The sequence below is a fragment of the Sorex fumeus genome, unplaced genomic scaffold (assembly GCF_029834395.1).
Source record: "Sorex fumeus unplaced genomic scaffold, SorFum_2.1 ptg000037l, whole genome shotgun sequence".
Classification (NCBI taxonomy): Eukaryota; Metazoa; Chordata; class Mammalia; order Eulipotyphla; family Soricidae; genus Sorex; species Sorex fumeus.
Genome location: NW_026606094.1, coordinates 6,755,291 through 6,770,401, shown reverse-complemented (window position 1 = coordinate 6,770,401; position 15,111 = coordinate 6,755,291). Strand labels below are relative to the sequence as shown.

At 36.6% G+C, this 15,111-nt stretch overlaps 1 protein-coding gene across 1 annotated transcript; it reads left to right on the top strand.

The window, feature by feature from the left end:
• The first annotated feature begins 219 nt into the window (after nt 1-219).
• Nucleotides 220-11,869, top strand: LOC130027611 (hyaluronidase PH-20-like). The gene is made up of 3 exons (XM_056118455.1): nt 220-1,179; nt 2,159-2,248; nt 11,426-11,869. The coding sequence occupies exons 1-3, from the start codon at nt 220-222 to the stop codon at nt 11,867-11,869; spliced, it is 1,494 nt and encodes a 497-aa protein (XP_055974430.1).
• Nucleotides 11,870-15,111: the final 3,242 nt, after the last annotated feature.

Sequence of the window (15,111 nt, the reverse complement as noted above, 5' to 3'; positions counted from 1 at the left end):
AATGGAAAAATTTACTATCTCTGTTACAGAAATGCAGTGTAACTATGTATTTTATATTTTTGTTTTCAGTGTAGAAGAGAAACTTTCAGAACAGCTGAAACAAGACACATGAAGAATAATTTTTAAGTATAAATTATCATCCAATGCTTATTTCTTGCATTAATTTTTGAAAAAAAACTGCGTAGGAAGAAGTAACATTAAATAGTCATTACTTATACCATGGAAGTGCTATTGGTCAATTATGTCTTCTCTAGGAGCTTTGTTGTGTCCAGTGGAGTATCCAAAGCAATGTTCATTTGCTTTCTGTTTCCAATTTTCTTGACTGCGGAATACATAGCACCTCCTATCCTCTCAAATTCAACTGTTTTCCCAGCATGGAATGTCCCAAGTGAGAATTGTATACGACGCTATAAAATTTATGTGGATGTGAGCATCTATTCATTAACAGGAAACCCTGAAATTCGTGCCACAAGTCAAAAGATCACCTTTTTTAATATTGACAAATTCGGCCGCTATCCTCACGTAGAAGCAGATTCGAAACGCGAAAAATTTGGGGCAATTCCTCAATTGGGAAATATAAATACGCATTTGGAAAAGGCTCAGAAAGACATTGTCCATTACTTACCGAGAGATGCGTTAGGCCTGGCTATAATTTCATGGGAAACCTGGAATCCTCTCTGGATAAGGAATATATTAAACAATTATGTTTACAGGGTCAAATCAATTCAATTGGTTAAACAAAAAAATCCACAACTTGGAGATACAGAAGCTGAGGCTGTTGCCAAAGAAGAATTTGAACAGGCAGCAAGGGAATTCATGGTAAGAACTTTGCAATTAGGACGGAGACTTCGACCAAATAATTTTTGGGGATTTTTCCATTTTCCTGATTGCTACAATCATAATTATCATAACAATAAAAACTACACTGGAAGTTGCCCTGAAATAGATAAGCAAAGAAATAATGATCTCATCTGGTTGTGGAACGAAAGCACTGCACTTTATCCAGACCTTTACTTGACTACAGATTTAAAAGAAAATCCAAAGGCTGCACTGTTTTCCCGTAATCGTGTTAATGAAGCCATAAGGATTTCTAAAGTATCCAATAGTAGCAATCCACTTCCAGTTTTTGTATATGTGCGTCCTGTTTTTATTGATAAAATCACAGAATATCTTTCTGAGGTAAGTAAATCAAGAAAGATAACTACAAAAACTTTTCACAATGCTATTTAGTGGATTTTGACTGCATTTTTCAGGGAGCAAAATTGATCTTTATTTTTTAAGTTATTCGTTCTCTTTTTTTTATTTGGTCACATCCCCAGAGCCTACTCTGTGTACTATCTTTCCAGACTTAAAACTTATGTTATTGTTATTGTTCTTTGTGCCATATCTGCCAGTGCTCAGAGATTATTCTGGCTCCACACTGAAGTTTCAGTCTAGGCAATTTTGGGGAATATATGGGAATCAAGGACTGAACCTGGGTAGGACTGCTGCAAGGCAAGAGCCTTACACAATATACAATGTTTTGGATCATATATGTCACCTTTGATAGCTTTGGGGAACAAGCTTACATAATTTTGTATCTGTACACATGTACAAAATAACACTCTGTTTTTTTTTTTAATTTACTCACGTCTGAGATCTGTCTGAGATCTGGAGGGCTGGAACGATAGCACAGGGCTGGAGTGACAGCACAGCTATAGGGTGTTTGCCTTGCAAGTCGCCTGCCTGGCAGAGCAGGGTTCGATTCCTCCGCCCCTCTTGGAGAGCCCAGCAAGCTACCAAGAGTATTTCACCCTCACTGCAAAGTCTGGCAAGCTCCTCGTGACGTATTCAATATGCCAAACACAGTGACAACAAGTCTCACAATGGGCCCACTGTTACTGGGCCCACTGGAGCAAATTGATGAACAATGGGAGGACAGTGCAGTGCTATGTCTGAGATCTGGGGTATAAAGTTATATAGAAGATGTAATAACAGTTTATTTTACTATTAAGTGCTGCCTTCTTGACACTAGAAGCAGTTAACTGTGTCGAAGGATAATAAGTGATGGGAAGGTAGTTACATTACTGTTTGCTCAGCATGCTTAGTTATGGTGTTACTTTCCTACGAACGACATTCTCATATGACTTCTGTCAACTCTTTCTATCTCATTTGCCAGATTGACCTTGTGAATACAATAGGTGAAACTTATGCTCTTGGAGCCTCTGGAATTGTAATATGGGGAAGCTTCAAGATATCCCACTCTATGGTAAGTTGAATTGACAGTAAACAGATGAGAACTTTTTCTTATATAATGCATTGAGATTGTGATATTGAATAATGAAATAAGTGTTATGCTTTGGCACATAGTATATATGTTTAATGAATCAAGCATCCTTTTTTGTGAATTTATTTAACAAGAGACAAATATTCTATTTGTTTAAATCAGCAAAAAATCAGTGATTAGATAAATTAATGACACTAAATAGAAATAGAAAAATGAAATTGAAATTTTCTAGTTTTGAAGAAGCAGAAGTAAAATTACCCTCTCAATTAATTGACAGCATATAGGATTATTTTTCTGCGACATTGTATATTACTCTTTAAAGAACTATTATTATTTATTATGCATTTGCTTATTTTTTATTCAGTAATATTATTTGGAAACCAGTTATTTTATTACTGAATAACAATAACATATTTTAGAGATAAAGAAACATTGACCCTGGGTCAAATCTGGCTGACCTTTTTTCTTTGTACAGATTTTATTTAAATCTAATCATGTCTTAGGTCTTTTTAATATTAAAAGATCAAAAATATATTTCATAAAATATTTTACAATGTACATTAAAATTTCTATGTCTGTTATTCTAGTTTTAAAGTTTTTTGGGAGGAAAACATAGCCACGCTTGTTTGTTTAGATCTCTACGTTTATATGCATTTATATTTCATTGCTAAGTAGTTTGGTGCCAAGAACTATATAATTATAAACCTAAAGTATTTAGCCTCAGGTCTTTAATAGATAAAGAATGAGAACACTTGATTTATTAAAGAGCAATTAAGATTAGATGACAGAAAATTGCATTAGAGGCTGGAAATATACCTGTGAACAGAGCAAAATCCCTTACCAGATACCTGATTTTCATGCTGTACATGCATATTCTGTTCAAGAATGGTACATGTCACAAAGCAATGAAATAGGACAGGTAGTATGAAAAGGTATGGGTTAGATATTCCTAGGTGAGGTGATCATAGCAGGTCAATTTGATGAGGTGAAATGGGAACAGAAACTTAATGGAAATTAGTGACCAAGTCTCAGGATACCAGAGGTGGCATTTGAATTTAAAATGTGGCTTTCCGGAAAGAGGGAAAAGTGTCAGTGTAATTGGAGTACAGGTGCAAGGAACAAAATGGTAAAGAATGTGGTCACTGAGAAAACAGAAGACCAAATGGAGAACTTTATGGACCACGATTCATTTAGCACATAGGCTGAGTTCTGGTGGACATTAAGAAGAATTGCTCAATATAATTGAGACCAAACATTGGAGGTGTAAAAGTGGAAGTATGGAAGGGACACTAATGATGAGTTAGTTGTTGCTAGTAGCTGTTTGGATATTAAATTAACCCCACAGTAGAACTTAGTGTATTGAATTATTGGGTTGAACAATAATGTGGTAAACATTGTTCTCATGCCTTTCAATGAAAAGTGATGCTTCTGAAATTAAAAGATGTATATTCTGCTCTTTTGGAAATCAGTATGGATGATTCTCAAAAAATTAGAAATCAAACTCCCATTTGACCCAGCAATACCACTCCTGGGAATATATCCCAGAGAGGCAAAAAAGTATAGTTGAAGTGACATCTGCACTTGTCTGTTCATTGCAGCACTCTTTACAATAGACAGAATCTGGAAAAAAAACCTGTGTGCCCAAGAACAGATGACTGGTCAAAGAAAGTTTGGTACATTTACACAATGGAGTACTATGTAGCTGTTAGAAAAGACGAAGTCATGAAATTTATATACAAGTGGTACTACATGGAAAGTATCATGTTAAGCAAAATTAGTCAGAAAGAGAGGGATAGACAGAGAGATTGGATTCGTCTGGGAAACATAAAGTAAGAAAATAGAAGACTGACACCCAAGAATGGCCGAGATTAATACCAGGAATTTTGCTCCATGGCTTGGAGGCCAGCACACATGCTAGGGGAAAAGGGAGCTGAGATAGAGTCGGGAGCACCAAATAAAGGGTGTTGGGAGGATCCTCCCAGGATGGGAGAAGCATGCTGAAAGTAGACTATAGACCAAACATGATTGCCATTCAATGCCTCTTTTGCAAACCACAACACCCAATGGGATAGAGAGAACAAAAGGGAATGCCCTGCTACAGAGGCAGAGTGGGATAGGGGGATGGGGACTGGGAGGGATACTGAGATCCGTGGTGGTGGGAAATGGGCACTGGTGGAGGGATGGGTATTTGATCATTGTATAATTGAAACCCATGCACAAAAAATTGTAAGTCTACAACTGTACCTCATGGTGTCTCACTAATAAATTTTTTTTAAAAAAGAAAAAGAAAGTTGTGTATTCAGGAGAAACAGGTTGGTCAGGGAAATAAAGGCATGCAAATGGATTTGAGGAGAGGTGCTATGTAGGCAATCAGAAGTTAGTTTTTGAAAACAATATCAAGTATTTTCGAACATCCCTCAGAAAAAAGATGGTGATGCTCTTCTTTTATTTTTGAAGGTTACATTTTGTAGTGATCATTTTTTCATTTGCTTTTAGATAATAATAATAATAATACATTGTTATTATTATTATTATTATCTAGTTCTTACTCTGGAGAACCTGTCAGGCTACCAAAAGTATCCTGCCAACACGGCAGAGTCTGGCAAACTGCCCGTGGCATCTTCAATATGCCAAAAACCAGTAACAAAGATGGGTCTCATTCTCCTAACCCTAAAAGAGCCTCGAATGTGGCACTTTTTAAAATCTCAGGGCTAGGACGATGAAGAAGTTACTGGGGCCTGCTCAAGGCAATCGTTGAACAGGATGACAGTGATACAGTGATTGCTTTTAGAACCTTGGGTTATATTCCAAGGTGTAGAATTACTGGGTCATATGAAAGCTCAATTTCTGGATTTTTGTAGCATATCAAAGATTGAATAGTAATCATTTTCAATAGAATTTTAATGCACCTTGTTCCACTGATATATGTCTGACTTGTTTTATATAATACTGATTTTATTCATTTTCCCTAATGTACTTTCTTCAACTCAGCAAATAGCGATAGCACAGCGGTAGGGCGTTCGGCCTTATAGGCGGCCAACATGGCCGACCGGAGTTCGATTCCTCTGCCCCTCTCGGAGAGCCCGGCAAGCTACCGAGAGTATCTCGCCCGCACGGCAGAGCCTGGCAAGCTACCCCTGACGTATTCGATAAGCCAGACACAGTAACAACAAAGTCTCCAATGGAGACGTTACTGGGCCCGCTTGAGTAAATCGATGATCATTGGGAGGGCCTTTACCTTTTTTACCTTTACCTTTTCATTTGTGTGTAATATTCTAAATCAGTTCTGTAGGTTCCACCTTATGAAAATAGTGATTCAAATAAAAAATAAAGCTTTCACCTGGTTAACTGTTGATTTGGAGCTAAAATTTTTCTCCCCAGAAGATTGTGAAAACAATAGTATACCATGCACTATGGAAAATATCAAATGATGACATGACCAGTGGTCTTTCTATAGCAACTGTAGAGAAAAGACTGTTCTCTAAGACCTATACATAGAACTTTGTTCTATTGTCCATCAAATAGAATAGTCATGGTTTTACTTTATTTTAAAAAATACTTAAATAACAGTAGCTTTTAAAATTCATTTATAATAATTACTCATAGTTTCTATTTGGAATTCTTCTAATCTCTCCGGTTTGTCCATCAAATAACAAATAGTATCATGTGATAAAGAATTTAATTTTTCACCTTTAAAAATGTTACTCAACCCTAACTTCCTATTATTCTATCATAATAGTCAGATAATCTCAGGATTATTCAAGGAAAATAGTCCTCCAATTTTTTGTTTGTTTTGGGCCACACTCACTTGTGTTCAGGAAATACTCCTAACCTTGTGCTCAGATATTACTCCTGGTGGGGTTTGAGGCATTATGTAAGATGTCAAAGATAAAATTCAGGTGGACTACATGTAAGGCAAGTGCCCTATTCACTGTACTCTTTCTTTGTCCATTCTTCTTTTTTTTAAGTTAATTTTTATTTATTTTTTTTCTCCTTTAATTCTTTTATTTTTCTTCTTTTTTTTAGATTTATAATTTTTTGTGCTTGAGTTTCGATTATACAATCATCAAATACCCATCCCTCCACCAGTGCCCCATTTTCCACCACCATGGATAATATACCTCCCACCCCCATCCCTCCCATCCCACCCTGCTTCTGTGGCAGGGCAATCCCTTGTGTTCTCTCTCTCCTTTTGGGTGTTGTGGTCTGCAAAAGAGGCTTTGAGTGTTTTGCCCATTCTTCTATATTAACATGACTGTTTTCTACCAATGACACTGTCTCAGTAGTGTCACCTTTGTGTTCCATTATATGTATTCAACCTACATTTACAAATTTATTTTCACTTGAATGCTAATTGTATCATTGAAAAATTACCTCTTTTGCCCTTTGTCTTTAATTGAGACTTACTTTGTCATGTCTCCTCTGATTCATTTGAAGAAAGCAAATAATTGCAATAACTGGAAATGACTTTAAGTAATGGTTATAAAACATAAGTAAATCTCCTATTTCCATTTTATTTTGTTCTGTTAGATTTCTGGACCTACCAAGTGGGCCTCAGAAGGCGTAGGGGCCTCTCCCAGTGATTCTAATCAACCAGAACAGCGGTTCAGTGCTAGGCCAGAGGAGGCAATGCTGCCATGCTTTATGGTGACAGAGATTATAGAGGTGCCTTAGAGCCCTGGGTGACTGCAGCAGAGTTTAGGATCATTACCCACCACGCTGAGTTGTAGGATAACATTGTTTTGTCCTTCCTTAGGTAGCTTACGTTTATTGGGTCACACCCATCCCAGGGCGCTGAACTCATATTATAAGTTAATATTGCCTTTCTCCTCTCCTTACGTCTTTAGAATAGTTTACCTTAAAGCAATGCCCTTTCTGTAGGGCACAGGGAGACAGTTAATATTTTGTATGCTTTGTAACATGGGAGTTGATTGACTCCAAATATTTATTCCTGTCATCTGCTTTCTTGACTTGGTTGCCTTTAGTTCCTAGCACCCCGAAAGCAGGATCCCGGTGAGGAACTAAATGGACCCAGGGCAAGCTGTGAGATACCCTGACATCAAAATGGGCCAGGCCAAAGTGCCACAATACTCAACTATAAGTTGAGGACATGATTATGGACAAATACTGTCATGATCCAAAAGTAACAACGAGGCTAGGACCCTGCTAGGACTAGGAAGACTAACCTGGCCACCTGGCCTGAGTATTGCAGAACATATAGTGAGACGTCCTCAGAAAGAACCAAACTGTAAATTTATATCTCTTACTGTGCTCATACAGAATGACATTGCTAGAAATATTAAAAGTAGATTTACTACAACTATTTAAGTAGATTACTAGCTGAGGAAAAAAACACACCCTTGTTGGGATCCTACCCTTGAGCAGATCTAGTAATCTGGAATAATCTCTTTAGATGAGATTTTATCCTTGAGTTAATCTCCCGGAGGAGTGGTCTTTCCTCTCATTGTTGATTTGTAAATATTCAACCCACCTTTATGTCACCGCCTTACATGATTGCTATATAAAGTAGGACTGTAAGCTTGGAGAGCAGAGTCAGAAGTGAGAGAGCTCGGGCTCCGGAGATCCAGAGTCAGAGCGAGAGGGGCTCGAGCTTGAGAGAGAGAACAGTCGTCCTGATCCAGGACACACACAGCGGCTCAAGGGCACCGAACACGGGCGGTGAGACTGAGCCATCCAGAGAGCCTGTGTACACACAACCTGCAGCGTGCTAAGATTTTACACTGAGTGATGCTGGGGGTCTCGAGGTTTGCACCCAGTGATGTTTAAGGGATCATGCGGTACATAGGATCTAACCAAATTGGTCATATGCAAAGAATATTCTTTAATCTCTGTTTCTCTATAGCCACTTCCTTTAATTTTAATAGGTCAAATAATGGGCAGATCTATTAGAACATCCAGTCATTGACTTTCTATTTTTTTTCAGGCTCAAGAAACTTGATTATTAAATATTCAGAAATTTTGTGACCTGGTTTTAAACTCTGCATCATTAACTCTTAAATTATGAAGACTAATAATAATAATAATAATTGAAATCAAAATTGCATAACTTATTTACTTCAGTTTATTGTGATTCATATTCTTGAGGGTATTTGCAAGTATTTTGTCTATATAAGTGAAAATATATGTACCACTCCACAACCATTCTATTATCGCATGTAATGGAATTATACTCATTCTCCAAGAATATCAGGGGTTCTTCCAAATCCATGCTCAGAAATTTTCTCAAGGGAGCTCATGACCATATTGGATGCTGGCATTCAAAACTGGATCAGCTACACACAAAACATGCACTTGATGAACTGTACTATCTCTCTAGCCCTCAAGATCCAAATTTAGATCTTTCCAAACACTCCATCCTGTGTAGGTTAATTGTTTCTCAAACAATTCTCACTTTTTTCTCTATTTTCCTAATCTCTATGAAAAATTATAATGCCACCTCTGCTGGATATTAATTCTCATATATCATATGTATGGGGAATTCAGTGTAAAATAATATTATACTCATAAAATTTATACTTATGTTAATGTAGTAGAAAGAATATTAATGTAAGAAAATGCTCAATTTGTAAGTTCTATGCAGAGCATTAGGAGATACGTGAGATATAACAATAGTATATCTAAGAAAGTTTTTCTTATGAAGGTTGACTATGAATGACAATGTAGTGTCTAGTTTTTTAGAGGACAAAGTATTCTATTCTGAGGGAACAGTAAGTGCTTCTAGTAATGGCAATGCCGTGCTAAGAAACGATTAGTATGTATAATGATGAGACACAGTTATATAAGAGAACATATAAACTACATTGGGTTGTATACTAGAGATGAGATGTTCAATATTACTCAAACCATAATTCAAAGCTATTAAAGGATTAGTAAGGCGTTTTCTCATCTGTCCATAAATTTTTTAAACAAATTTAGTGATTTAGGCAACCAAAAATCATTATATCTTATAGTTCTGTAGGCAAGAAGTTAAAGATTAATTTCAAGGTCTGAAACTCAAAAAATCATCAAGGTTTTATTTTTTCTACAGAGAATCCAACTCACTCAATTACTTTATTCTGGTAATAAAAATAAAGACTCGGATATTTCACTGGCTTCTGTAACTTACACAATCCTACATTTTTCAAAATGAGACTTCCTCTGTTCTCAAAGCCAGCAATTTTTGAGTCAATACCTTTGAACTCAGAATTTATTTATCCCTAATGCATCTCATTTATATTTTCGAGGTCAAAATGTTTCTACATCTTTTTCACTCGTGATTAATCTGAAGCCACATGATATGACCTCACTGTCTTTACTATTATTCATATAGATAAGCTACCATAATCACGGGTTCCAAAGAAACATGTTAGGAATAGTTTCATAAAGCTATTATTTGATTATCATTTGTGAAATCGTATCAGTGAGTGCAAGAAGAATAGGTTGTAAAGAATCAGATAAGACGTAACCTGACTTATCTATGGGCTGCCCTCTACCACATACTTTAGTTGTCTGATGGATGAAACTTGTTAGCTTGCTTCATGAGGCTGTTCATTAATCATCCAAAATAAAAGTAACAATCTTGGGTCACAACTCTAGTACAATGAATAGAGCACTTGCCTTGTACGTACCTCATCTGGGTTTCATACTGGTATCCCCTAAGGTTCCCTGAATACTGCCAGCGGTGATCATTGGGTGGAGATCCAGGAGAAAGACCTGACCACTTCCAGCTGTGTTCAAAAGCTGCCCCTGAATAAAAAAGAAAATAAAAGTTAAATTCTAAGTTTTTGTTCCATATCTATAATGTCCTGTTTTCAGTTTGAAAAATTTTAGTTGTTCATAACTCACATTCTGCACAAAGAATAGTTCTAAATTAGGTATAAACTTTATAAATAACTTTAATTATATATTGTTTTTAATATTAAGTATTTTCACTTTAACCAATTGTTTCATATTGTAATTTTAGTAAGTAAAAAATAAAGGCCCTCCCGTTGACCATCAATTTGCTCGAGCGGGCCCAGTAACGTCTCCATTGGAGACTTTGTTGTTACCGTGTTTGGCATATCGAATACTTCATGGGGGAGTTTGCCAAACTCTGCCGTGCGGGCAAGATACTCTCGGTAGCTTGCCCGGATCTCCAAGGGGGGAGGAGGAATCGAACTCGGGTTGTTCATGTTGGCTGCGTGCAAGGCAAACGCCCTACTGCTGTGCTATCACTCCAAGTCATATGTTTTAAGACTGTTTGAACTTGAGTAAAATTTGATGCTTATAGTTATTTTATTATTTCTTAATGGCCAATGCATGATATGCAAGCCTGGTCTTAATACTTTTATGCACCTAGTACATTTTCATTGTATGAGGCAGTACTATATTTATCCTTCAGGTATAGTACAACACAAGCATAATCTTTTCAATTTATTTAGCCAAAGTCATCTGGCTAATAACTGAAGACTTAAAAATGTGAATAGAATGAGGAGATGGTAGAAGGATTAAGGCAAATGGCTTTACATACAGTTCTCACAGAGCACTGCCCAGTGAGCCCCTGGCAGTGGCTGAAGTTTGAGGCATGTGAACAGCGCTTTCACTGAACTAGTAGCCTGGTTAGCAAAAAATTATGAGCAGTCCTTGGAACACACCTGAGCACAACCCAAGAATATTTTCTCTCAGAAAAAGTATGAAAGATTCCTAACTTGAATTTGATAGTCAGTGGAATAAGAGCTACATCTCAACAGAACCCTTGCTCAAACTGGCACACTAATCTTCAAGAATGCCCATAAATTTATCAAATATTAAGGAAGACCATGGTATGGTAAGTTAAGCTTCAACAAATTATTGCATGGCCTAAAATAGCATGTGAAACTCACTTAGAAATGTTTTAAAAAATTAAAATACTATATTTAAAGTACTATTTCTTCTTCAGTAGCATTGTAGCACTGTCCTCCTGTTTTTCATCGATTTTCTCAAGCGGGCACCAGTAACGTCTACCTTGTGAGACATTTTACTGTTTTTGGCATATCAAATATGTCAAGGGGAAGAATAATTTACTATCTTTATTAAATATTATTTTCTCATTTTTGCTTTTTTACACTGCTTATAATGATAAATTGATTTACATATAAACTAACTTGCTATCAATATCCTGATTTTTTAAAAAATTTACAGATTGCTTGTAAGAATCTAAAAGCTTTTCAGACGCAGACACTGAGTCGTTACATCATCAATGTCACTCTAGCAGCTAAAATGTGTCACCAAGCACTCTGCCAAGATCAAGGACTCTGTACCCGGAAAAACTGGAATTCGAATGACTATCTTCACCTGAACCCAAGGAACTTTTTTATTGAGTTTGCGTATTGTAACAAGTTCACAATATATGGGGAGCCCTCATTTGAAGACCTAAAGCAGTTTTCTGACAAATTTGATTGCACCTGTTTTACCAATGTCACTTGTAAGAAGAATAACATACAAAATGTTAAAAACATAAGGGTATGCGTTAATGAGGAAATTTGCATATCGGCCTTTGTAAGCCCAGAACACAACCTAATTCCTACCGGACGAACCCGAAAAACCACAAAAACAACCATCACAAAACCTTACACAGTCTTCTAGTCAAGTAAACGACCTCACAGACTCCTCTCTATCACCCTGACTCTAGTTTTCCTGAAATTCTATCAAACGTACCCATTGATGTCATAAGAGCCATCCTCAACAGCAACCAAGGGAAAGCTATCAAAGTATATGCACACTCTCTCTATTAATATGCTTTACATTATAATATTTAATATTTAGCTTATTCACATTAAATTGTAGTAGTCCCAGTTAAATTTATATCAATTTGATATTGAAATGTGAATAAAGCATGCCCCTAATAACAGTTTACGTTTTTTGGAGGGGTGGATTGGGTCATATATGACGATGCTCCATGGTCACCCCGTCTCTGTGCTCAGGGATTAGAACTAATGTTGTTTGGAAAACCCTATGGGAAGCCAGAGATGGAACCAAGTTTCACCAAATATAAGCGCTATCTACTTTGCTATCATTCTGGCTTTTTTTTTTATCAAAACGTTTTTCATAAGTAAATTGTCCTTGAATTATTATTGACTAATTTTTGAAAACTGGATTAGAATGTTTAATGTTCAAAATAAGGGAATGGGGCACTTACCATGCTGACCCCACTTAGAGCTCTAACACAGCAAATTGCTCCTCCAGCACTGTCAGGAGATTTACATGAAATAACAGCCAAGAATAAGCTTTGAGCATTCCGTTTGTGACCCTAAAACAGAACAAAACAAATAAAATTCATTGTACAATCTGATTCTAAATAAATGAAAATTGATACTGAATTTTGATTTAATTCACATTGGAGTTTTAATCTGCGTATTAACTTGCCAAATAAATTGAGTTAGAGGGTTTTCTGTCTTATATTTTCTATTTGTTATGCAAAGGTTGGGAATATTTTCTATATTGTGTACAGCATAACTAGTCTGTTTTATTCTTCATTCGATCAAAGACTAATTAAAAGACCTGTAACAATATGTGGTCAAGATTGCTTCTTAGAGAATTAAAGATTTTGAAAATACAAATTTACTGCAAATAACTAAGTGTACAAGCACTTTGAATTATAGTAAAATGTTGCAAATTGTTGACATTAAAAATGATTTATAAAATGTTCTGTTCTAATAATGCAAACTTTTTCTATGTATCATACTACTTTTATTAGTTATATCATCCTTATGATTACACTTGTATTGAATAAAATAATTTTCTATTCACTAAGTTATTCAGTATTTTACTATTGACTTTTACTCAGTGCAGTTTGTGTTCAGAATTCACAGATATGTATATGTAATACTCATTTTTTGAGTCTTTTTTGTCAAATGTGAAAATCCTGTGTAGCTAAATTTCCTATTTTCTCCAAGCATCAATTCATATTGATGAATTGATAATCCATAAAAGAGCTGGCAGAGGAACCCAGGTGTGTGGGACCCGGGGCTGAGATCTCCAAGCCTGCATGGTTTGGTACTGGACTTGCCAATAACTAGACAGTTACACCCACCAACTGCCGTGTTACTCCAACAATGGCCAGGATCCAGAGATTATCACACTCAGCTCCTGGGAGAGAACAAGGCAGAGTCTCCTACCCTGTGCCTGACTGTCTCCACCAGGGCCCAACAGCTGAAGACCACCGAGGCCCAGCCAAGGCCATGCTGGGACCACTCTCCACACACTTGGATGAGCCTCACGCATAAAAGAACTGGCAGAGGAACCCAGGTGTGTGGGACCCGGGGCTGAGATCTCCAAGCCTGCACGGTTTGGGATTGGACCTGCCAGTAACTAGACAGTTACACCCACCAACTGCCATGTAACTCCACCAACGGCCATGATCGAAAGATTATCATACTCAGCTCCCAGAAGCGCGCAGCCGCATTCGCGGCCGCGTGACATCTTATCATCTCATTCCTACTTTGGCCAAACTGGCAGGCTTACCAAATGTAACCTGCCCACACGGCAGAGTCTGGCAAACTCCCCGTGGTATACCCAATATGCCAAATACCAGTAACTATGATGGTTATCATTCTCCTAACCCTGAAAAAGCCTTGAATATGCCACTTTAAAAAAAAATCTCAGGGTAGGACGAAGAAGACGTTACTGGCACCTGCTCAAGGCAATCGATGAACAACACGGTGGTCGTGATGATCGTGATCAATTCATATTCTTCTAAAAACTATTGAGGATTTATTTTCTGCTAAGCTAGTGTCGTCAAAGATCACTCAAGATGAAGTAGCGTGTTTCTTTGTGTAGTGTGTTGTATTTTCTTAGATGACTTATAAATTATAAAATGATAATAGTATGTGAAAAATACTATGATAGACGCTCAGCGTATTTAACATGCAATTAAGAATTTGTGGTGTCAGAACAATTTCATAGGGGTCCTCAAAGAAACAGTATCTAATTCCTTCAGTGTTGAATAATAGTATGGAGACACAAATGGAACCTTTTGAAGGATAACTTTTTGAATAAATAATAGATAATAACCAAATGATGGAATCCTTTATGAATCTCTACAACAAGGAGTAGAATCTTCCCATCCTCATGAAAGCAGACATTTTATTGACACTTCCATGAAAAACACCTATTTGCTTTCTCAGAATGCTGCCTCAAAAAATAGTGATAAGAATCTAAAAATGGCCAATAACCTATGAACATTATAAAGGTTACATAATGTGATATTTAAGGGGAAAGTATTCCTGAAGTTTCCTTTTTTGGTGATAATAGTGGTGTTGACGGTAGTGAAAGTGATAAGAAGGTAATAAAAGTGGGCTCTTTTTGTACATGGGGATTCATTATAATTTTTGTAATTTATATAAAGATTTAATGTTTTGTTAAAATGCTTTGTTAAGGGGCAATAGTGGAGTTCAGTGAGTAGGACGATTGCCTCACATGGAGCCTGCCTGAGTTCGATCCATGTCATCCTGAGCACCACCAGGAGTAATTCCTGAAGTGCATAGTCAGGAGTAGTCCCTACCCAGCTATGAAAAAAAGAGTGAAAAAATTTTTTGTTAAAATTTCCACTGATATCTACAGCTCGAGCAAATCTACACTTTTAAAGCTATAAATTAAAAGGTGAACATAGTTTCACTACCTTGAATATCATAAGTATTTCAGGCTCATTAACTATTTAGATTTTAGTTATACAATGCCTTTCTTTTTAGGAGCTAATACTGATTTCCCTTGGCTGGTTTTACAATCTAAGTATTAATTATTTATTTCTTTAGCCTTTTGAAACATCTTTACAGTTTTCAAGATTTAAAAAATACATCGATGGCTAAAGTAATACAACAGCATACGAC

Excerpts from the sequence above, each read along its gene's own strand:
- LOC130027611 (XM_056118455.1), top strand. The coding sequence starts at position 220 with ATGGAAGTGCTATTGGTCAATTATGTCTTCTCTAGGAGCTTTGTTGTG. Across the intron at positions 1,180-2,158 it reads TCACAGAATATCTTTCTGAG|ATTGACCTTGTGAATACAAT; the intron begins GTAAGTAAATCA and ends CTCATTTGCCAG. Across the intron at positions 2,249-11,425 it reads TCAAGATATCCCACTCTATG|ATTGCTTGTAAGAATCTAAA; the intron begins GTAAGTTGAATT and ends AAAAATTTACAG.